Below are 22,815 nucleotides of genomic sequence, written 5' to 3'. Positions count from 1 at the left end.
TACTCGGTAATATTTGGATATTTTATTCTAAGACCAAAGTATATGATTTGTATGCCTCCTGGGAATGATTTCATTCTTAATTTTTCTAGTCCTTTATCTCTTTTCTATTCCTAGGAAGAAAAAATTGTTTTAAACCTCACTAAATTATTCATTCTCATTACATATTTCATAGCTCAATCAAATGTTTCATGAAAAGATCTTCCTGTCAGTTCTGCATGTTTCTTAATATAACTCCATGTTCCTTCCTTCTTTGTGAGGTATATTAGAAGATCCTGATTATCTTTCCTATTTTTATACTTTTAACCATAATACTTTCATAGTTTGAAAATCTCAGTCATCTTAGGCAAGCTTTCCACAACTATTTATAGCCTAGCTGTAGTTATCAGAGCATTTATTTCTACTGGATTTTAACAAGCATGTCACTTTGTATTTTTCTTAATGAAGTACACAATGAACAGCGAGAATTTACATGAGTTTTGCTCACAAAGCCCAGCTGACAGACTTAATTTGGACCACAGGAGGTTGAACTAATGGGTTGTTGTCCCTCCCCCTTCTTCACCATTTCTCTCTCAGTTGCCTTCAATTTTTAAAATTTAATTTAATCTTTTATCCCATCAGTCAGGTATTTCAGAACCACGGACTCTATTTACAGTCCTCTCAACTTGACTAAGTGGATTCTGTTTCACAAATTTTGCTACTTTATTTGCTCACTAATTTTTGTCAAGTTACTGAGAAGCAAAAAAATTACTAAATAGCACTTCAGTAACCCACTTCTCTATATCTATCTTAGTTTTCATGTTATGATGATAATTCATTGTTTGATTCTATGATTTGATTTCTGTCTCTCAGATGGTTTGGTTTTCTGAATAGTGATGCTGTTGTTTCACACCTCAGTGGCTCAAATAATGATGTTCTTTTGTTTCACACCTCAGGGGGTCTCACTAAGGTATTTTTTTAAACAGGCCAGGTCAAAGGTCCATAGAGTTCTAAATCCAAGGTGCCACCTCTTCTTACATATAAAACCTTTGTTACCTTAAAGAGGAACAGCATTTTTTATTGGATCATTTGGAATTGGTAGCATTGCACCTACAAAGCATATGTAGGCACTAGCATCCAGTATCACTCAATAGACTGTGCCACTGCAACAAGCTACTAGAGAGGCTGTGCACTTTCTTCTAGTGAAAAATGACAATTTTCGTTCAGTGTATACAAAATATTTACTATCTAAAAATGTCCAGCATTAGAACTTAGTCAATATTTGCCTTCAATAAAAAAAAAATCAGGCATTTAATTTATTCCTTGAACAAAAAAAAAAAAAAATTAAATACACGCAGGATATTACAACAAATATATCCTTGCACACATACACAAAAAACCCCACTTTCCTGAGCATCATCTAAAATATCAAATTGCAAAATGAACAAATTAGTGGTTACTCTACTGTTACTATTCATTTTGAACAATAACATGATATCTGGCCTTAAAATATGGTAGATGAATAATAATAAATTAGATGAATAAATTAATAGATTAATAAATTCCTTTTTCCAGATAAGAAATTATTTTCCACAAAGATTAAAATGATTATTCAGTTGTTCAAGAACAAAATACTTCATACTGCAAAATGAAAACTTTGCAACTGCAGGCACTCTTTAAAACAGCTTGGAGATAGGCTGAAGGGTGAGTAACTTAATTTTATGTAAATTAAGTGCCTGCATTTCAGGTAGAAACATCCCTTCTTCCTTGCAATATTAATTTTGAAACTAGATTAAATAGTTCATCAAGTTTTTTTCCCAAAGCACTTAGCATTCCAAAATGGAAGTGCTGTGTCAAGTACCCCGTAAAACTAAATTTTGTTTGATGAACTCATAAAGTGACAAGGTTTGACACACTCATCAAGTCATCGTTTAGAGGAGTTCAGAGTCACAGCCTGTCACAGCCTAAAAACTGTCAAGAGACCCTTCCTCTCTTAACTGGTCAGTATAAATGTTCTTCATTCCCACAAAACTCCACACTGCTCAGTTCCACTATGCAATTTGCTTTCCTGTAGTCTAACTGGCCCCAGAGAATGGTGGAGTTACATCCAGATGATGGCCAGTCGCAAGCAGCGCTCTGCAGGGCTCGGTGCTGGGGCCTGTCCCGTTTAGTATCTTCATTGACAACCCAGGTGATCAAGCGAACCCTCAGCCACTCTGCACCAAGATGTGCAGAACTGTTGATCTGCTGGAGAGGAAGAAGACTCTGCAGAGAGATCTGAACAGGCTGGATCAATGGGCCGAGGACAATGGTCTGAGGTTCAACAAGGCCAAGCGCTGGATCCTGCCCTAGGGTCACAGCAACCCCAGGCAGCGCTACAGGCCTGTGGAAGAGTCACTGGAAAGCTGCCCAGAAGAAAAGGACCTGGGGGTGCTGGATGGCAGCAGCTGAACATGAGCCAGGGTGTGCCCAAGTGGCCAAGAAGGCCAGTGGCATCCTGGCCTGGATCAGCAATAGTGTGGCCAGCCGGACAGTCTACCCTGTACTGGGCACTGGCGAGGCCACACCTCAAATCCTGTGTTCTGTTTGGGCTCCTCAGTACACAAAGGACATTGAGGTGCTGGAGTGTGCCCAGAGAAGGGCAATGGAGCTGGTGAAGGATCTGACACACAAGTCTTACGAGAAACAGCTGCAGGTGCTGAGGTTGTTTAGCCTGGAGAAAAGAAGGCTCAAGGGAAGCCTTATCTCTCTCTACAACCACCTGAAAGGAGGCTGTAGCCATGTGGTGGTCAGTCTCTTCTCCCAAAACACAAGTGGCAGGACAAGAGGATATAGCCTCAAGCTGTGCCAGGAGAGGTTGAGGTTCAACATCAGGAAGACTTTCTTTATTGAAGGGGTGGTTAAGCATTGGAAAAAGCTGCCTAGGGAAGTGGTAGAATCCCAGTCCTTGGAAGTGTTCAAAAGGCAAGATTTTTTTGTTACTCATTTGTCACCTCTACTGATTTACTAACCTCCCCTATATGCCATCACAATCCTCTCCTCAAAACCAAGACTCCTTGGAACAGAAGCAGCTACACTTTTGTGAGGGTTGGATGAGTGGACAGTGGGGTAGATTGAGAACTGGGTGACTGGCAGATCCCAGAAGGTCATGATCGGTGGCACAGGATATATTTGGAGGCCTGTCATCAGTGTTGCCCCCCAAAACTCAATACAGGGTCCAGTGCTGTTTAATTTGTCCATCAATAACTTGGATGAAGGGACAGAGGCCTCCTCAGCGAGTTAACTGGTGACACAAAGCTGGGAGAAGTGGCTGATACTCCAGAGGGCTGTGCCGCCCTTCAGAAGGACCTGAACAGGGTAGAGAAATGGACAAAGAACCTTCTGAACTTCAAACAAGGTATACACAGGTTCTGGCACAGGAAGAATAATCCCTTGCACCAGCACAAACTGGGGGTTGACCTGCAGGAAAGCAGCTCTGCAAAGAAGGACCTGGTGGTCCCAGTGGACAACAAGCTGTCCATGAGCCAGCCGTGTCCTTGTGGCCAAGAAGGCCAATGGGATCCTGGGGTACATTAGGAAGAGAGCATCACTAACAGCTCAAGGAAGGTGATCCTACTCCTTTATTCAACTCCATTGGGGCCACAATTGGCGTTCTATGTCCAGTTCTGGGCTCCTCTGTACAAGATATGGAGCTCCCGCAGTGAATATAGTGGAGGGCAACAAAGACGATTAAGGGACTGGAGCACCTATCTTATGATGACAGATCTGAGCCTGTTCAGCCTCAGGAGGAGGCAAGGGAGAGACGACTCCATCAACATGTGCACTTATCTAAAGAGGGGTGCCAGTAGGATGGAGCCAGGCTCTCCTCCGCGGTCCCAAGCAGTAGGGCAAGAGGCAGAAACTGATGCACAGGAAGCTCCACCTGAACACAAGAAGAACTTTACTGTGCAGGTGACTGTACACTGGAACAGATTGTCCAGAGAGGTTGTGGAGTCTCCCCCACTGGAGACACTCAAGAACGATCTGGGCACAATTCTTTGCTCTGGGATCACCCTGTTTGAGCACAGTGACCGACTCCGGTGCCTTCCAACCTGACCGTTCTGAGATGCTGTCATCATGTAAAACAACACTGTTGGGATCCGGACTGGCCGCTTTGTTTTAAGGCAGACAAAGCGGGACTTCACACCTCTGGTCCCTCTCTGCCCGCGCTGCGCCGGGGACGCGCCCGCCGGTGACAAGAGCGCGCCCGCCGGTGACAAGAGCGCGCCCGCCGGTCCCGCTCGCGCTGCGGGTCCCGCGCCACCGCCCGCGCCGCGCGCAACGGCCGGCGGGGGGCGGCCGCGGGCGCAGCACGCGCTCCCATGGCCCAGCCCGCCTGCGCTTCCTGCAGCGACGATGACGATCCCGATCCCAATTCCAATCCCGCTCCTGCCCCGCCCGGCGGTGGAAGTGGCGCGAGGCAGAGGGCGCTAACTGATTCAGAGGTCGCACCGCCGAAGTGGCGCTTTTGTTTCCAAGCCCATCCCACCCGCCTGCCCGGCGCCCCCTCGCACCACCCCACATGGCCGGCACCACAGTCACCGCCGTCTCTCTCCTTCCTTCCCTCCCACCCTGTCCTTCCGGGCCTCCACGGCGCCTCCTTCCCCGGCTTCCGGGCCGGCTCCGCCTCCTCCTTCCCCTGCCAGGACGTATTTTGCCGGGCGGGGGCGCTGGCGGGGCTGGCAGTAGGAGCCGTCGCTGCCGCCATCGCTGCAGGACGGTTTCAGTCTCCTCAGCTCCTCAACATGGCAGCAGCGGCGGGAGGCGGCCGTGCACCTCGCAGGCCGGCGCTGCTGACCCCTCGCGGCAACGGGGACCGCACTGTTTTCCTCTTCGACCGGCGCCGGGAGCAGGCGGACCCGGACGAGAAAGTGCTCAGCTACGGCAAGGATAACTACCGGGGTTTCCGCAGCGCCATCTGCCAGGTACGCGGCAGGGCGGGCGGCGTCGGGCGCGGCGGTGGCGTTGTTTCACCAGTGAGCGTTCGTCCCTGCGGTGATGAGGCTGGGGGGCCGCCGGGGCGGGGGTGTTACAGCCTGCTCGGGAGCCGCCGCGCCCGCCGCCTGCTCGCCAGCTTTGTTGCCGGGATAGGTGGGCGGCCATGGCGGAGAGCCCGTGGCCGCCCCGTCGCCGTCGCCTCTCTGCCGCACCCCGAGAGGCCGGTGCGGGGCGGCGGCGGGAGCAGCCCCTGGCGGCGGGCAGGAAGGCAGCGGGCGTCCCCCGAGCGCCCCCGCGCGGGGAGCGGCGGGCGCGGCGCCGCGCTCCGGAGGGCGTTTGTAGTTGGCGCGGTGCTCGGTGTTCGGTCACAGCGCCGGCTCGGGGTCTCAGAGGTCTCTTCCAGCCTAAACGTTTCTGTGACTATGTTTCTGCTGTCCAAAGTCTTGGCGATGAGCGCCGTTTCCCGTCTGCAGCGGTGGCAGCCATTTAAATGCCGTGTCTGGCGGCGCCTTTGCCCTGTCGCGTGTCCTTTCGGTTCTTTTTCTGTGTCGTAACGCGAAACGAAACTTACTCCATCTTCCCAGCTCGGGGAGGTGGAGATTGTTTTCCGCGTACGGGCTGTTTCCAGTAGTTTGCCGGCGCTGCCAGTAGGCATCGCCCGTTTCTCCAATGGTTTCGTTTTCTGAGCGAGTGGTAAATGCCATAAACCTGTTAGCTGCCTGCATGTTTTACCATGTGAAATGCGCACGAAAATCAGCTCTGAATTTCTGTACTAATTTAGTCTGATAAAAAATTTAGTTTTAGTTTATTTATCCAGTATGATTTGCACTTCGTTTTCTAGCATGTAAATTCTATTTTTACATATAGATAGTATATAATAAATTCTGGTTTTGCATTTTAATAAATAGAATTATTTCTAAATTTTACAAAAATTTATCGATTATTTATGAACAATATGAGTACTACCAGATATCATTTTTATATGTAATATAACGATATCATGATGAAATATATAGTTAATATAACTGCACATGATGATAAATAATTATATAAAAGATACCGGCAAAATATTTATTGAGGAAAAAATAAATAAGTAGTGTGTAAATTGTTCTATGTCTGGACAGTGTTTCATGTAATGGCTTCCTACTGTGATGGAAGCTTTGAGTTGCCAATGTCAGCAGGGATAGCTGTCACCTGTGATTGCAGAGTTCTGTGTCCAAAACGGCATAGCCATGATCTGGTAGGGTCGCTGAATCTTAAGGCAGAGTCATCTTCCCTAGAAGTGTCCAAAAAAGGACGTACTTTGTGGTATGATATGGTTTAGAGAGTGTGCAGTCTTGGAAGACTTGGAAGTCTTTTCCACCCTTTTTGATTCTGTACTCAAAAAAAAAGGCTTATGGAGTGTTAGCACATTCCTTTGTCTGATCAGTGCCCGATAAAAAAATAAATGCACTACAGTGTAACATTCTGGGAAGCTAGACAGTGGGGTGTGTTCCTGACCTTTAAGGGTTTGTATCTCCTGTGAGTGATTTATGAGTGTTACATAATTTTCTCTAAGAATTGTCTTAATAGATACAACTGCAGCTAGCAGATGAGTTGCAAGAATACTAAGTATTTTCAGTAGTTGAGGCAAATATGTACCTGATGAACCCACCCCTCTTTCTCTTAAATTTTGTAATTAATCAATGGGGTGAGTTTAACACTAATTTACAATTTGTTCTAGAATGGAGTCTGTCTTTTCTGGTTTTTTTACATATACTGCACACTCCAGTGAGTTAATGTTTCCATGCATCCTCATGGTGTTCAGTAGTTCACACAGCTTTTGGCATATTTGCGATTTTATTAAGAACTAAGCCATCATCACCAGCTGTGACAGATCTCGGGTACAAACAGCTTCGGGGATTTTTTTACCAGAGAAATGTATTGACGTTTTGAAGTCGGTACCTTAATGCTGTTAGGCAGACTTCTTGCATGGGCAGCAGAGCGTTTGAGAAGCCTGGTGCTGCAAAGCAGACCTTGCTGTGTTTGATTGTGGTGTCTGTGAAAGCAAAATTTTCAAATATGTTTTTTTTAGTATGTTTAATATCACAAGCCTTGCCACCAGTCCTGGTGGCTGTTTTGTGTGTTAAGGATAACAGGGTCTATGCTCTTAGAAACTTATGCAGGAAGAGCCTCAGCTGATTATTCTCTTAGAGAAAGACCTTCTCTAATAATGTGTTTACCATCAGTGGGTGCAGTCAGAGATGCCTCTGTCGCTTCTAGTTTCAGTGTGATGACTCTTTGCACTTTGAAGCTTTCATCGTCTGATATGTGGGGCATCTGAAAGGATGCTGAGACAGGTGGGTTGGCGTGACCTGTAAATGTTGGTACAATGAAACCTGGACAGGCAGAGCGTTGGGATGTTTGCTATCTCATGTCTCCCACACCAATAATATACAAGTTCTAGGACTTCTGGAAGAACATTCTGGCATCTCAGTGCTCCAAGAGCTTTGTAAATTGTGTTTCTCTGAGTGTTGTACTCCAAAGTTCTCAATTTCTGGCATCTTGCAAGTTGCAACTAATTACTTTTAGGAGAAACTGATGAACGGGTTCACCGGCTTGGGACAGACTTTCCTAGGTTCGTAGTGCTGAAAATGAGGCAGGGAAGCGATGAAAGCTCAGGAAGAACAATTCTTTTGTTAAGCAGATTTTGAGTTGGTTCAAGCTGAGGTGAAGTGGAATGTTGTAGTCACTTTCAGACAATTAAAGCTGTTAAGCACTGTCAGACTGCTTGATTGGGCAGGTACTGAGTATGCAGCAGTGTTTTTTCCACGGGTTTCCTGTCTGGTGGCTCAGCTTTCGATGGACTTTGATTGTCATGCAGCTGAATGATGTGACTGTAGCAGCAAAGGCGCTCCCATGTGGTCATGGCTGACAAGAATGCCAGAAATATTAAGCTGTTGGAACTATGTATGTTGTGAAAATCTTCCTATGGCACAAGAGGATTCTTCTGGATAGAACTGGATGTGTAGGAGTCAAATCCTAAAAAAAAAAAAAAAAATTACGAAATTAAACCTGTTTGTGTTATGTGATGATCCTGAGTTGAACATACTTAAGTACCTGAAGGCATGGTCTTAGGCTGGTACTTCTGAGACTTAGGGTTTTTTTCTTAATGCAGAGAGAAGGTATTTTCTTGTTTGTGGAGCAAAATTGATTCAGCCACTTCAGAGTTTGATTTAGGAGCTTATGTGTGTCATGTCTGTTGTCATATAAAATATTCTTCTATTATTACTAAAATATTCTTAATTAATTTTTGAAATGTTGTGGGGTTTTTTAAGCAAATAGTTTTTTTACTATCCCCTAAGCAGTTAATGCATGTCTGTGTAATTGGAAATGGCTTTATATACTGATAAGTTAGCCTTTCATTCTCAGTGTTGCAGAAGGGAAGATTTAGGGAAAAAATCTTATGAGAGGGTGGAGCTTATATGGTCTACATTCTTCATCCTTGTAGTGGTCACTCCTGAAGCAGAAACTTCTTAATTAGGAATAATGCTAGCTTGAGTATTCTGTTTGTGCCCTTGTGGAGCAGTCATATAATTTCAGTCTACAGAAGGTGAATAAGTGGGTTAAATGCTGTGTTTTGCTTCTTCTTGGCAGTACTGTTTCTTGTGCTCCTTATTGTTGTCTTCTCTCAGGTCTGTGCCCCACTGCTTGTCCTGATGTTTAGAGTATAATTCAAAAATAGTTAGTAGCAATAAGAAATGTTGGCAACTAATCTGAGAGTCCTTGCTCACGTTATCCAGGTGCAAAGTGGAGCTGCAACACTTCAGTTTGTTGCTGAGATGGCAGAAATCAGGCACTTAGAGAGGTCACACTCCTTTTAAAGCTGAAAGGTGTCTGTGCTGAAAAGTGCACAGAAATTTTGCCATGTGTGAAGGGATTTTTAAGAGGCTTTGAGGTGAACTACCAGTCTGAGGACAGTTAATGGTACTAAGATTAGGGTTACTACTTGTATAGGAACCACGCTCATTGGTAAATGCTTCCTTAGTTCTTCTGAAACGTCTCTCCTTGTGTAAAAAAAGGAAAGCATAGATCTGTAATTTGTATAAAAAGTAAATATCTGTAATTAAAGTAAATACTCAACTCAAGTATTGCAATAAAACAATTTTTTTGCTTTTAGTCTTTTGTCACATCTTTTGTTGAGCTTCCCATTGTATCCTAATCTGTCTACTTATTCTTTAAATAGATTATTTTGCCAATCCACCCAAATAAATTCCAGTGTCTCAATGAGCCAAGAGGCAGAAAAGGATATTCATTAAGGTGGTATATGGAAAATAAGCATAAGTGTAGTATCAAATCAAGACAAGAAATAAGTGAAATTTTTGGTGAATATTTGCTTAATAATGCATAATAAATAAAGCATAATCAAATTATTTGCAATCAAAGAAAAAATATTAGGAACTTCTGCAAATTTGTGTCACCAAAACATCATTCTGATAAATGCTTAATCGAGATAATTCCATTAATGATGAAATCAGTCCATCTTGCAATAATTGTATTTTTTGTATTTTAAGCCTTATGTTTGTTTAGCAATTTTAGCAGTTCTGTGTGACCAGAAACTAAAAATAGATGTATTTTAAAACATGCTATGCATAGGCAAAGCAAGTTTCTCTTTGTTTTTTAAAGACACTGCTGGAAATACTGTAAGATCTGTGTAAGATGCAGCAGTGCTGCAAGTTTTTTCCAGCACTATCACATTGTATTTCACACTTCACTGAAATTGTTACTGATGTTTTGATGGGAAGAAGGATGTGGTTTGCCTACCTTTGTGCACTTAGGTACAGCCTTATGTGTATCAGTTGATTTGGAAAGCTGAGTGGCTTGTAGGTTCCTGGTCAAATTCAAGAGTTGGCAGCACAGTCAGATGAAGAGTATCAGCAGTCTTTAGGATTAGTTATCCAGGCGCAGTTGTTGAATATGACTAAATATTTTTTTTTGTTTTGAAGAGTGTTTTCAGAATTCTTATTCCTTTAACAAGTGGTGCCATACAAAGTATTTTGGTAGGAGAAGCTGGCATGAAGTTAATGTTAAAGTTTTGGCTGGTAGCTGCACTGAGTATTTGTGATTGTGATTTTAGACACGGTAATTTGTGAAGATTTTGTGGAAGTTACTGTCTGGACTCAGACTAAGTCTAGTAACATGCTCTTTGTAGAAATTCTGGGGTCCCAAGCTTCTTTCTGCTTGCTAGAAGTTGCAAATCTTGAAAAGATGTCTGAGTTAATGCATCATTCTGGACAAATACACTTGTGACTTCTGTAGAGATCTTGTGTCATACAGTTTGCCTCTTTTCTTTGTTTCTCTTTTTCCATCAGGATTGTGATAAAACTTTTAAGAAATCTCAAAAACCTCTTCTATTACTGAATCTTGTGATACATAGCAGTGTTCTAAGTGTTTCTGTTAAACTCTTTATTTCTTAACTTAGTTCTTAACTTCTTAATATCTTTTATTGATTACTTTTTGTAAATATTTAGAAGTGTATGAACTGAACTTCTGAAAGTAGTGAAGCTTTTAAGTATGACAGAGAACAAGGACCTTGAAGTTGTGCAAATGTTGTACTCTGTAATTTGCTCTTTAGATAGAGATGGTGCTGTCAATAAACGATGGTTGGAAAATATTTTAGAGTGTTAGTGTTCATTGCTAGTTTTTGTCTGCAGATAGTCTCTAAAAACCATTTGACCAGAAGATATGGGCTCTGGTGTATTTCTGTAATATATAAATTTTTGCTTTTAGCTCTAAGAAATGCTTAGAAATAATTTCTACCTTTTTTTTTTTTTTTAAATTTTAGCTACTTTTCTAGAGACTTTTGGATTCCTCCTTCTGTTGGTATCCAAAGATATTATATATAAGTTTGCGTTGTGACGTTAGGGAAGCTCATTGGGATTATGATTAGAGATGACTGTTGTCATCCTTACCCTGCTGCTATGAGTGCTTAGTCTCAGGTCCTCACTAAGACATCCTCAGCAATTTGTCATCGTGTTGAGAACTGTCCTAACAGTGGATTGGAAAAGTTTGTTTGATTAGCATTCTTATGAGGCACATACAGTTGTTCTCATTTACTTCCAGCAAGGTCTCCACTTATTCTTTAACTATTTTAGTTTTCATATCTGCTACTTCTATTAATTACCTTAATATTATATAGTTGTATGAATAATTGAGAGAGATGATACAAAAGACAGTTCTTGGCTTGAAAATCTGGGATTTGAGAATGAACTAAATGAGTACTTTTCCCTTAAATGAGTACTATAATTTCATCCATTTGTTGATGTAAGAGATTTCTTTCAATTTGGACTGATAAATCTTCATTAAGTGGGCTAATTAACTGATAAATGCATGTTTTTCAGATGATAATTTGGTAAATGGCATGGGATATTCAGTTAATCAGTGCAAAATTACAGAAGGCTACAGGTTTCTCAGTGTTTGGATGTGGCTCTTAGCTTCATTTTTTCAGAGTCCTGGATAAGTTTTTGTAAAGGAGGTGCTGAATCAATTTGAAATACTGTAAAAGCTATATTGCCTTTTGCCATGTTGGGTAGCTAAGAGTATAACTATGAAGGAGAGCATTGAAAATTATGTTATCAGATTTCTTTACATTTAACTAATAGAGTTCAGGTTCCCCTTTAGAGATTTGCACTGGCAGTACAGTTCTAGTAGTCAGAAAAAATACTTCTTGGCTGTGGAAGGTGACTCCATGGATGTTATGTCTCTGTTGTCCATTGGCTGCGTCACCAAGCCGTGTGGCCATTTATTCTCATTATTCTCATGTGCTGTCTGCTTGGATTGGTTACAGTAGGAGGATGCAGAATTTTAAGGGTACAGAAGTTGCGTATTGTAGGGAACAAAAGTTTGTGTTGGAAAGGTTTGGATTCCAAGGGGTTAATCGTCTTTTCTGAAGATGCTGTAGTTTTGGCTTCACTGTTCTACCTTTGTCATGTTGGAGAGTGTTCTATTCCTTCGGTTTTAAAAGTCACCACCTCAAGGACCAGAGGAAGCAGGCCAATGACTCTGTCCTTACAGCATATTAATTCTCCTTCACTTACCACCTCAAGCCTGTTCATGTGACTGCAAGCTGTGGTGGTACACACACAAAGTTAAATATTTGCTCTTTGAACACCTTTTCCAAGGCAGATAGTAAATCCAGAGGCAAGATCTATGTTGACTTCATGCTGAGTGTTTTAGTTGGCTCAGTAGGCAGGTAAGACTTGCTGTGCCTGTGTAGATCAAGTAGCAGTAAAACTTTGGAGTTTTTGTGGTCATATGTGAAAGAGAAAAGAAGCAGAGACCTGTTTGAAGTCTAAGCTGCTGAGGAGTTGTCTATGGTTTGAGGGGTTGTGTTTTTGTTTTGAGGTTTGTTGTGGTTTTTTTTTGGTTCATAAAGAAAACCTGTGACTGAAGCTGGTACATAAACTGGACCTTGCTTCTTGATTCAGATTTAAAGGTTAAAGATACCACAGTTCATTCATACTTTCATGTGTCATACCTGTGAAGTGCTCTGCTGAAAGCTTTTTGGGCATGTGACATTGTCTGAAACTCCTTTAGCATTATATTGATCTCATGTCATAAACATCTACCAGCAGATTGAGAGCTATTAACTTTATCATGAAACATAGGTGGTGCTCCAGACTGATCCTCCAGTTACAAGGAGGGCATTTTTCTTGTTTGTACAGGCAATTTTTTTTGCTTCTGTATCACTCCATGGGTTTAAGGGCTGATATCCTGCTGTGTGCAAAACAGGCTAAACTCGGGGGTTTTATTTTTCTTAATTTAACTTACTGCCCGTTAACACAAACTTCTGATGATTGATTGTGGGGGAAATTAATCACTTAGAAAAGTGATGCATTTCCTTGCCCTTTTGCAAACTCATCTTCTGTCATACACCATTCTTTTCCCATTCCTAGTCTAATTTATCTTTGTTCTCCCAGTGCACATCTCATGGTGAATCCCAATCCGTTGGTTAGGCAACAGGTGGTGTGAGACATCAGGGCATGTACAGGACTTTATTCTGCTGCTCTGTTTGTTTTCCTGCTATGATGAATTGCCATAGGTCTCAGCTCCAGGGGAGTAGGAGGACAGAGAGAGGAAATTCTGTGCCCTGACATGGGTTCTCCGTGGGCCTCAGCACCTTTGGGACCTTCCCTGCTCTGGTGTGGAGAACATCCTTTCAATGGATCTGTCCTTGGCAATGTCTCCTGATGCATCTCCTCTGTTGCTTCTCATTTGTCTTCTATTTCTTCCCTGAGAAGTTAGAGGAGAAGCACCATGTGCCCTTCTGGTGGAAATTTGGGGGAGGAGTGAGTTATTTCCATGGATTTGAGAGCTGTTTGGAAGTGGCTATGGCTGTCTCAGGGCAATTGATTGCCTCTTTTCACACTGGTCACCCCTGCAGCTCTCTGACATCAAAGCCCAGCAGCATATTCTCAGCAGGCTTCCAAGTGTGGTTTAGCAACTAATTTGGTTTTCAGTCAAGAGCTATGGTTGTTTTCCCAGAATATTACAATTTTGGTTTGTTGACATAATCTGTACTTTTCAGGCTTTTGGTGTAATTTTTCTCTTCTCTATGCACATAACAGTTCATCTTTGTACCATTTTAACTCTTATAATTGTGTGTAGCAATAATATGTAACTAACAGTTTAGGGATCCTTGCCTTTTCACATGCCTGCCTTTTCTAGCTTGTGGATTTATTTGAAGATTGTGTCTGTTTTTTCCCCAATGTCTTTTCTTTTGTATACAAAAAGATGAAAGCTTTCACTTAGTTGTTTGAACACATTTAACTCCAAACATGCTTTCACTGTGAATGTGCAGAGGCATTTCTGAGCATAGTGATTGTACTCTCGAAGATTTTGGTGACAATGAAAGCTTCTTCATGTTTGTGTGTCTGGATTAACATAGAATAACTCACAGATTTATATGAATGTGTTTCAGGGTTGTCTCACGAATCTTATCAAATTGTGTGCATCTTCAGTACTTGGGGAAAGGGCACCATGCTGGGCTGAAAAAGACATGGCAGTGAAACCTGAACTTCTTACCAACAGACGATATCATGATATCGCTTACATGCACAAATCTGAGAAATTAAACATTTGACCAAACATTGTCTGTCAGAACTGAATGAAAATCACCAACTGTACAAGTAAATTGCCCAGTAGGTTCACTTTAATTCAGGAATGACCTGCAGCTTCTCATTCTGGAAATCAGATCCACATACTGGCACAGCTGTGCAGCTGCTTCACTGCTACCTGGCATAGTTGGAAGAGACAGGGGCTAGGATAACCAAGAATGTAGGGGAGAGGGAGGGAGGAAGTGAAACCAAGTGAGTCTTATATAGAAGTGAGGCATTCAAACTGAGTAATCCCCAAAGTTTACAAAGGATATGGTCTGTCAAACCATGGCATGGACAAGAAAAACCAGTAATCTGTAGTCCCGACTGCCAAACTTGGCCTGTGTACCTACCTAGTAGCTTGTGAAGTGGAAAGGAGCTGCTGCCAGTGGACACTGAAATGCTGGGCTCGCCCAGGAAATTAACGCATAGCCTGCTGGGCTGTTGGGGTTGGTTTAGTTGAGGCTCTCCCGTAGAATGGGGGAGAGAACCAGAAGGATGAGGCTGCTCCTGCTTCCATAGCAGGCTGCTGTCTTGTACATGCACTAGCTGATCCTAACTTCTTTCTGCCTTAAAGTAAATTCTGCACTCTTCATAAGGGTGTGAGAGCAAAAGAGCCTTTGGGAGATTGAGAAAACAAGGAAGCTGTAGTTATAGCTGGAGGGAAAGATGCTTGTCTGTGTTTTCAAATGTAAAACTCTGCAGTTACTCTGTATTAACCACTGACCTCGAATGGCACAGTAGGATGTTAGCTTTCTAAAATCCATATATTTTAATGCTTACTTTTCTTGCTCTGAGCAGTTTTATAGTTTTTCCTGTACAGATTTGCTATGTGAAAATTTGTGTAAGAGGTAAAATTGAAGTGACCTGAATTCAGAGGAGTTAAAAAGTATTACTCCGGGTTCTTAAGTCTGAATGTCAGTCTCTGTGTCATCTCCATTTGTTTCACTTGCCCCAAGTACTATGAGGTCAACATTTTTTCTAATTTTGCTGATGGATAATAACTGTAACTTTAATGTGGTCACAGGGAGAAAGTAACTGAAGTATGGAAAGTAGGCTCTTAATGAAACCATAAGTAGTGTTTAAAAATATTTTCATGAGTCTGAGTAATAGAGATGGAAAGAGGTGTGGGAAATGATGAGGGCAAGCTGCTGCAGAGAATGCTAGAGCTTCCTTCAGGGAAGAATCTGGCTAGAAGTACATAAAGTACCTGTCTGAGTTGTCACTGCAAGACTGACTGGGTTGATGGAGTTTGAGACCAGGGTTGACTTTTACTTGAGTTTCAAAGATTGGAAAGGAAGGAGAAGGTACAGATATTTATTTTATTATTTGGACATCAGGGTCCAATGAAACGAATGAAAGTAAAAGTAGAAGCATTTAAATGAATGTAGAAAGCAGGATAAAAAGTCTATAGCTACAGTAAACACATTCAAAAGAAGGCATCAAAGTGGCAAAGATTGTTTAGGTTCAGAAAAATAAACTTCACTGTTTTAACAGTAAAGAATTTTTCTGAAAGAAATCTTTATTTTTACATGTATGATATAATTGAAGAACAAAGACTTTAATATCCAATGTTAAGAAATATTAGGTTGGTTTGGTGTCTCAGGAGTGCAGTAAATATGGGACACCTTCTAGATCATAACTCTTGTAGTTTCACATTCTTGTTCCTCTGCCCTCAAGGGGGTTATCTATAAGACAGTTCTTCCTCCTTAAAATTCCTGTTGCTCACTAGAGCATATTTTTATTTTATGCAGGTAAAAGAACAAACCACCCTAGTATGGACAGATTTGGCTAAATTGAGAAAACAAACAATCCTAAATTCAACTGTGTTCTGAGAGATTATGTGATTACTCATCAGTAGCTTGTGACAAAGTAAATAGACCATTCCTTTTTTTGTTTTAATGTATCTGAATAGTTTTTGGAGTACTTAGTTATCATAACTAAATAATCTTCAATTTTTATAGGCATTTGGCATACCTTCTGATGAAACCTTTGTTATCACCACAACAAATAGGAAGGAAATTACAGAAGATAACTTCAGTAAGTATCTTAGATGGCAAAATAATTACAATTATTTCTTATATTGATGATAAAGGTCGCATGATAACTGTTTGTGCTTTGACATACAATAATTAACTGAAATTACAAATCCTGTAATAGTTTGCCAAAAATTGTTTAAAAATTACTTTCACAAACATGTTTTTTATGAGTTCATATGATGACGGTTATACTAAGTATCTTCTGTCACAAAGTCTGTAAATGATAGGAAAAAATGATATGTACATAGCTGTCACCTGAGAAAACTTGCATTATTAAACTTGGAAATGTGAAAAGATATTAATTTAAATGTTGTTGTTAAATGCTGAACGGGTAACGCCTGGGACAGTTCACAGATTACCTGCAGCCAAGCCCGTACTTGTTTTGAGAGTAGAAGTTGCCTGATGCAGTGCTCTTCAATGAACTTTGTTTCATCTTCACTGCAGGTGAGCTTGTTCATGATGGAGTTACTTTATATCTGCTACAGTCAGTTGATCAAATGTTGCTTTTGGCAACCAAGGAACGAATTGACTTTCTGCCTCACTACGACACACTTGTCAAAAGTGGCATGTACGAGTACTATGCCAGCGAGGGCCAAAATCCTTTGCGTAAGTACCTGCAAAACCAATCTTGTGTGAATGGTTTTTTTTTATGAATATATGTGTGAATGTTTTTTTTTTATGAATATATGAATGTGTTTATGAGCAATTCAACTTAAAATTATAGCTGCTAAAAAATAATCTTAACTGTAAAAGAAAAATTAACTATGTTCTTTATACAAATTGTTCTTTTAAAAATTATTAAAAGTAGCCACCTAAGAATCCAGATTTACAGAGGTACCTTCTCAAATACTTGTTCAAGAAGTTTGAGTATTTTAGAAGTAAAATAACTTCAGCCTGAGTAATCTTGTGCATGTCATTCAGACAGGTTAGCATCTGTGTTATCATGTTTTTGTCTCCTGTACTAAACTGTAGACTTTGTGTTTGAATTTTATGAACAGTTTTTGTGTGAGCTACTGTAGAATGTTGTGTGCCCTCCCATCTGAGGTGCTACAGCGCTTAGCTTACCAACAAGAGCAAGAATTTCTTTAAAAAGATGCTGCTTTAATTAGTTTTTATCTAAGTGGTGCATGAAATATGTAACCAGCATTTTGTATTGTTTTATTGAATAAATTGCTTTCTGTTTATGGCTTCTCTGAAAATTCTGTCTGTGGCTGTGATTACCTTCTAAGTACTATGTACTTCAGAGGTCCATCAGGTTCAAAATTGCACAGAAAAAAAATGCCCAAAAAAAATCAAGAATCAAGCATGATACCATTCCTGTTGTTTTAAAACATTATAAAAAGTGTTGATAAATAGCAGCTGTTATTTTTATGGACTGATCTGCTCTTTGTGCACATCATTTGTTCCATGCCCCAGCAAAGGGTTTTGGTTTGGGTCAGGTGTACAGTACTGTTGGGTCAGTGGTACATCTGACCATCTCTGTGCACAGGAATTGCTGTGTGAGGCCACACAGAGCAAGCATTCTGTGGAGATCTGTGCTTTATTCCTGCCAGCAGCCTTTGGTGGACCTGTTGCTTTCCAACGCAGAGAATCTGACAGGAAAGGCCAAGCTGGGCCTGGTCTGTAGCGAGCACACTCTGGTGGAATTCAATTAAATTGGCAAGTGTAAAGTATTGTAAGGACTCTAAACCTTAGGAAAAGACCTTTCAGGTGTTAAAGAGTGTGGTGCATGGGACACCGGGAAACACCCTTGGGGACAAAGGAGTAGAAGAGTGCTTGCAGTTATTTAAATGACTTCTTAGAGCACGAGAACTCCTATGTGGAAAAAATCGGGTGTAGAAGGCAGGAGAATAGCATGGCTGAGTAAAGACCTCCTGGTCAAACTAAAACAACAGGAGGGAATTGCACAGCTGGTGGAAGCAAGCTAGAGAATAATAGCAAGCTAGAGAATAATATAGCAATAATAACTAGCAAGCAAGCTAGAGAATAACATAGGGATATTGCCTGGGAATGTACGGATGAGATCAGGAACACTAAGGCGCAGCTGGAGCAAATTTGGCAAGGGATGTGAGGAGGAATAATAACAGTCTTACAGATACATTAAAAGAAAAGGATGACAAAAAAAGTTCCACCGTAAATAAATGAAATGTGAGGTGAGGGGGTCTAGGGGCAGCTGACCTGGAGAAGACTGAATGTCTACCTATTTTGAGTGTTGATGAAGGACCATTGTTCTTTGATATGGAATAGTAAATATGGATCACATAACTGATGATCAGCTACTCTGTTTGCAATGAAGAAAGTTGCAAAAAAGTGCAGAACTGTTTTTATACTTTGATAACAGCTTGAGGGAAAATGCCATGTGCTTCAGTGTTGCTGTGTTACACTAATACTCAAGGGTTTCCTTTTACATCTCTGAAGTGTGTGGCCAGTGTAAATTGCACTGTAGCATTCTGAAGAACTCTGCAAATTGTAGGAAATAAGGTTTCCTTTTTAGAGAGACTGAATGGAAATGTCTGTTCACTAAAGCCAGTCAGTCAGATTGAGTTAATCTGAATTTGATGTATTTTTTCAGATTAAATGCCATTTTCCAGTAAACTTAGGTAGTTTTACTTTAATTAGGTAAGTGCTCCAAGCATTAATGGTTAGAAACAATGAATTTGTGCAAATAGTTTGCGTGACTATTTCTGCAGTATATTGCCAAGGATCTGACAGAAATTTGGTTGCATTTACCATTCACTGAAATCCTTCAACCATCTCTACAATTTTCTTTATCTTTCTTATAAACAATTAACATTTTAGGTGTTTCACAAAATTTCAGTTCAGGTTTCTTCAGTTAATTCATTCTTCCCTCAATATTTTAACAAGTCAAAGTCCATTTTTCATGTACTTTTGAGTCACATATGAATCATAAAAATTAATTTCTAATTGTGAAAGGGACAAATCTGTCTTTTGGTAAGGAGATGGTTAGTTTATCATTGTTCTTTCTAATAATTGTGATCTTACCATTTAGTGATGTGAGAGATTCAGTGGTGAAACAAATCATAAAGTACATGTAGAAGAGCTATTTTATTTTTTAAACAAGTTGTTCTGACATGGCTTAGGTCTTGTCTGTGTTTAGGTAATTGTGTTTTTCTAATTGCTTGAAAGAAACTACTATAAGTGGGTGTCTGTTTTCTGAGCACTAATAGGGTTCTTTTTCTTCAATTTCTTTAGCATTTGCCCTTGCTGAATTGATTGACAATTCTCTGTCAGCTACATCTCAAAATACTGGCATTCGGAGTATACAGATAAAATTGGTAAGATAAAAATACTTCAGTGTTTTCAGACATAGTTTGCATTATCCTTTTTTTTCCTGTTGCTCCTTGTTGATTTGTGCTGTTTGTCTTTCCCCAAACAGTTGTTTGATGATTCCCAAGGAAAACCAGCTGTTGCTGTGATTGATAATGGAAGTGGAATGACTTCTAAACAGCTTAACAACTGGGCTGTATATAGATTGTCAAAGTTTACAAGACAAGGTGACTTTGAAAGGTTAGCAAGTTCTAAATATTTCTACAACAATTGGCAATCTCTGCAAAGGTCCACAAAATATGCTTTTAATGCATAGCTGTATACCAACACTTAGCTAAACCCTGTCATTTTATGATAACATAAATAGACCCATACTTTTTCTAAGTAGGCAATAGAGAAGGTTTATGACACAAAACTGCTCTTCTATTATTGTGACACACTGAATACTTTTTTGTTCCTGAGACCTTTTCTAAACTGTATTTTGCTTGCCTGCATACAGTTCGGGGCATGCTATGTCCTGCAGGGGATTTTAGTACTGTGTTCATCTGTTACCTGAAAACCTTTCAGTAGTGCATTAAATGATACATTCAATATCTGTTAAGCTACTGCAATAACAGTTAAACAGATACATGGTTTTAGTTCAAATTTTATTTTTTTTTAATTTAAATTTTAATTCTTTATAATCTATTATAAATTACACCCGGAGATGTCTATTTTTGATGCAGGCTACACAAAATAAATATTTTGCATTTAAAGAAGAAAGTGGAGGTTCTCTGGTGGGTTTTGCTACTTATATGAATTAACTTTACGGTTTTGAGTCTGTTCTCAAGAGATGTTCTACCTGCACAGCCAGGCTTAATCACTAGGGTATAAAATTCCACAAAATCAGTTATGTACAGTTTTTGAGCTTCAGTCACATTTTAAATACCTTAAGCCTAGGATTGTAAATGTGAAGATGATAATTACAGTCTCAGTCATAACTAATTTGTCATAAGAGCAGGTAGTGTAAAAAGTAATAGGGCTGTGGGAAGTGATAATATAGCTGGGGGAATTGAAAACATCTCCAAATAGAAAGTCAATGTCTTTTAAGCATCTGGAGATAAGTGCATAAAAAGTGGTTCTAGGTCATCTGTAAAGAATTCCACTGCTTTTTGAAGTTATGTAGGCAAGTTTAGTAACAGAAATGTGTAGTATTCCTAAAATACAGATTTAAACTGTGGATTACTACCACTTAATGGAAACTGAGGTCTGAATTATAGTAGGATACCATCTCTCCACCTTATTTTCATTTGGGACGGCTGTGATTTAAAAATAAACGTTTTCCTAAACTAAATAAGACTGTTCAAGGTGACTTAAAAGACATGGAACTTCAGTACTGATAGCATAGGTTATCTTTCCAAATCTGCATTTAATAGTTGCTTGGCATTATTTTCCACTTTGACTTAAAAGTATTTTTATGAAAGGATGCTGTCAGAAAGATCAGGCTTGCTTTTTAAGCCATTTTTATTTAATAAGATTTGGTTTGCGAGAAGGGGCAGAAATGTTTTAGGAAAATACTTCCTCTGTCATGATCCTGCTAAAAAGAGTACATCAAGAATTTCAGGCACATATGTTTTAATCTTGCAGTTTTAAAAGGTATAAAGGGAAGGATTATCTAACAAAATGCCAGGAGGAAGAATTTAATAGAAGCATTAGATCAGAAGTATCTTTGGGTTTTTATATTACTTTTGTCTTGAAAAAGTTTATTAAAGACACTCTTATTCTCAGTGATCATTCAGGATATGTACGGCCTTTGCCAGTGCCTCGTAGTTTAAATAGTGATATCTCATATTTTGGAGTTGGAGGCAAGCAAGCAGTGTTCTTCGTGGGACAGTCTGCCAGAGTAAGTCAATGTCTGACTTTAATTTTATTTTAGAACTTTGGCGCACAATTAGATTGTTGCTTCCTAACTTTTAATCACAGCATTAAAGTATTTCATTATGTTAATTCTAAGTCTTATTTTGATTTTAAATGCTGTTTCTTTAATAAAATCAGATGATAAGCAAACCTGCAGCATCTCAGGATGTTCACGAACTTGTCCTTTCTAAAGAGGATTTTGAAAAGAAGGAGAAAAACAAAGAAGCAATATATACTGGATACATTCAAAACAGAAAGGTAAATAGCCTTAAGATTCTCACGTTTATAATTGAAAGCCTTTCCCAGGTTAATGTGATTTAACTGTGTCATATTCCTGTAATAGTTATCTGGGGGTATCTTCCTCTTATTGAAGCATTTGCACCCTGTAGTGTAAAAGGAAGTAACCAAGAACTTGAAGACACTAAAGAAAATTTATGCCTTATTTTTATGTGATGCTTTTTCCTCTTTTCAGTGAAGGTTAAATGACAGAAATCCTTTACAGTTTTACATGTCAGGTTAAGAAAAATACTTAAATACCTTTTCTAAGCACAGCAAATTTTTTGTTGTGTATGAAACAAAAATGAATTTTCTCTGAAGCAGTGAGGAATAAATTAGGGAACCAAATTGTACTTGTTTAGAAATATGTAAGACTAACCTGCATATCGAGAAAAGTCCAGCCACACCAACAAAACCCATTGGTTTTATAAATATTCATAAATGTTGTAAAATAAATGAACTGTTTAGCTGAAAACTAAAGTCAACAATCCTGGTGCTTTTCATGAAGAAAAAGAACCTAAGTAAAAAAGCTCTAAGATGAGGAGGAAGATTGAAAAGAACTGTTCTTTGGACATTTTTGGGCAAGGAGGGAGAGGCAAAGGTGTAACTAAGGGTGCAGATGGGAGGAAAAATGGGTGGTGTGTATGACAAGGTAGTCAGACCTTGAGCCCATATCTGGTGGGTTATATCAGTGTTCTTGGTGTTTCATATGGATGAGAAAGAAACAGTAAGTAAATAAGGTTTTTATCATGCTAATTCTGGGTAAGTGAGTTGCAACAAAAATGAATTGCCAGAGTTTTGTTTTTATTCTCTTTACATTATCAGACTCAAAAAATAGAAACTGAAAATAAAAGCTGACGAAATCTGCTTTATTGTAAAGGGTACAAATGCTTTCCCTCCCTGATTGATATTAAAGAGAAAGGTTGGATGATATAAAGTAGAAGACAAACTGGCAGGCCTGAGTTAGAAGAAAGCAGCTGAATGAGATGCATAGGTACTACTAAAGAGTTCAAGAAGCTGGTGCAGTCAACTGTTTGAAAAGTTGTGGTAATAATATAAAATCAAAGTTAAACTGACACTGTCGAAAATGCAGGTAAGGTTCTAGTTAGAGTTAAAAGATAATTTGTAACTATCTAAGAGGGAGGAGATGATGTGAAAAGTAATAGAAGTGAAGTGTGAAGATAATAGAGGTTCCCCTAAGAGATTCCTAAAACTCAGGTTTAGGATTT

At 39.9% G+C, this 22,815-nt stretch overlaps 1 protein-coding gene across 1 annotated transcript in view; it reads left to right on the top strand.

The window, feature by feature from the left end:
• Positions 1-4,656: 4,656 nt before the first annotated feature.
• SMCHD1 (structural maintenance of chromosomes flexible hinge domain containing 1) overlaps positions 4,657-22,815 on the top strand; it is a 68,702-nt gene continuing 50,543 nt past the window's right edge. Inside the window, exons 1-7 of the mRNA XM_038127361.1 lie at positions 4,657-4,940; positions 16,052-16,127; positions 16,571-16,732; positions 19,340-19,422; positions 19,524-19,654; positions 21,182-21,296; positions 21,449-21,568. Coding sequence (XP_037983289.1) covers positions 4,761-4,940; positions 16,052-16,127; positions 16,571-16,732; positions 19,340-19,422; positions 19,524-19,654; positions 21,182-21,296; positions 21,449-21,568 — 867 coding nt within the window. The 5' untranslated portion in view covers positions 4,657-4,760. The remainder of the gene's footprint in view (positions 4,941-16,051; positions 16,128-16,570; positions 16,733-19,339; positions 19,423-19,523; positions 19,655-21,181; positions 21,297-21,448; positions 21,569-22,815) is intronic.

The sequence above is a fragment of the Motacilla alba genome, chromosome 2 (genome assembly GCF_015832195.1).
Source record: "Motacilla alba alba isolate MOTALB_02 chromosome 2, Motacilla_alba_V1.0_pri, whole genome shotgun sequence".
Classification (NCBI taxonomy): Eukaryota; Metazoa; Chordata; class Aves; order Passeriformes; family Motacillidae; genus Motacilla; species Motacilla alba.
This window is presented reverse-complemented; position numbering and strand designations above follow the sequence as displayed.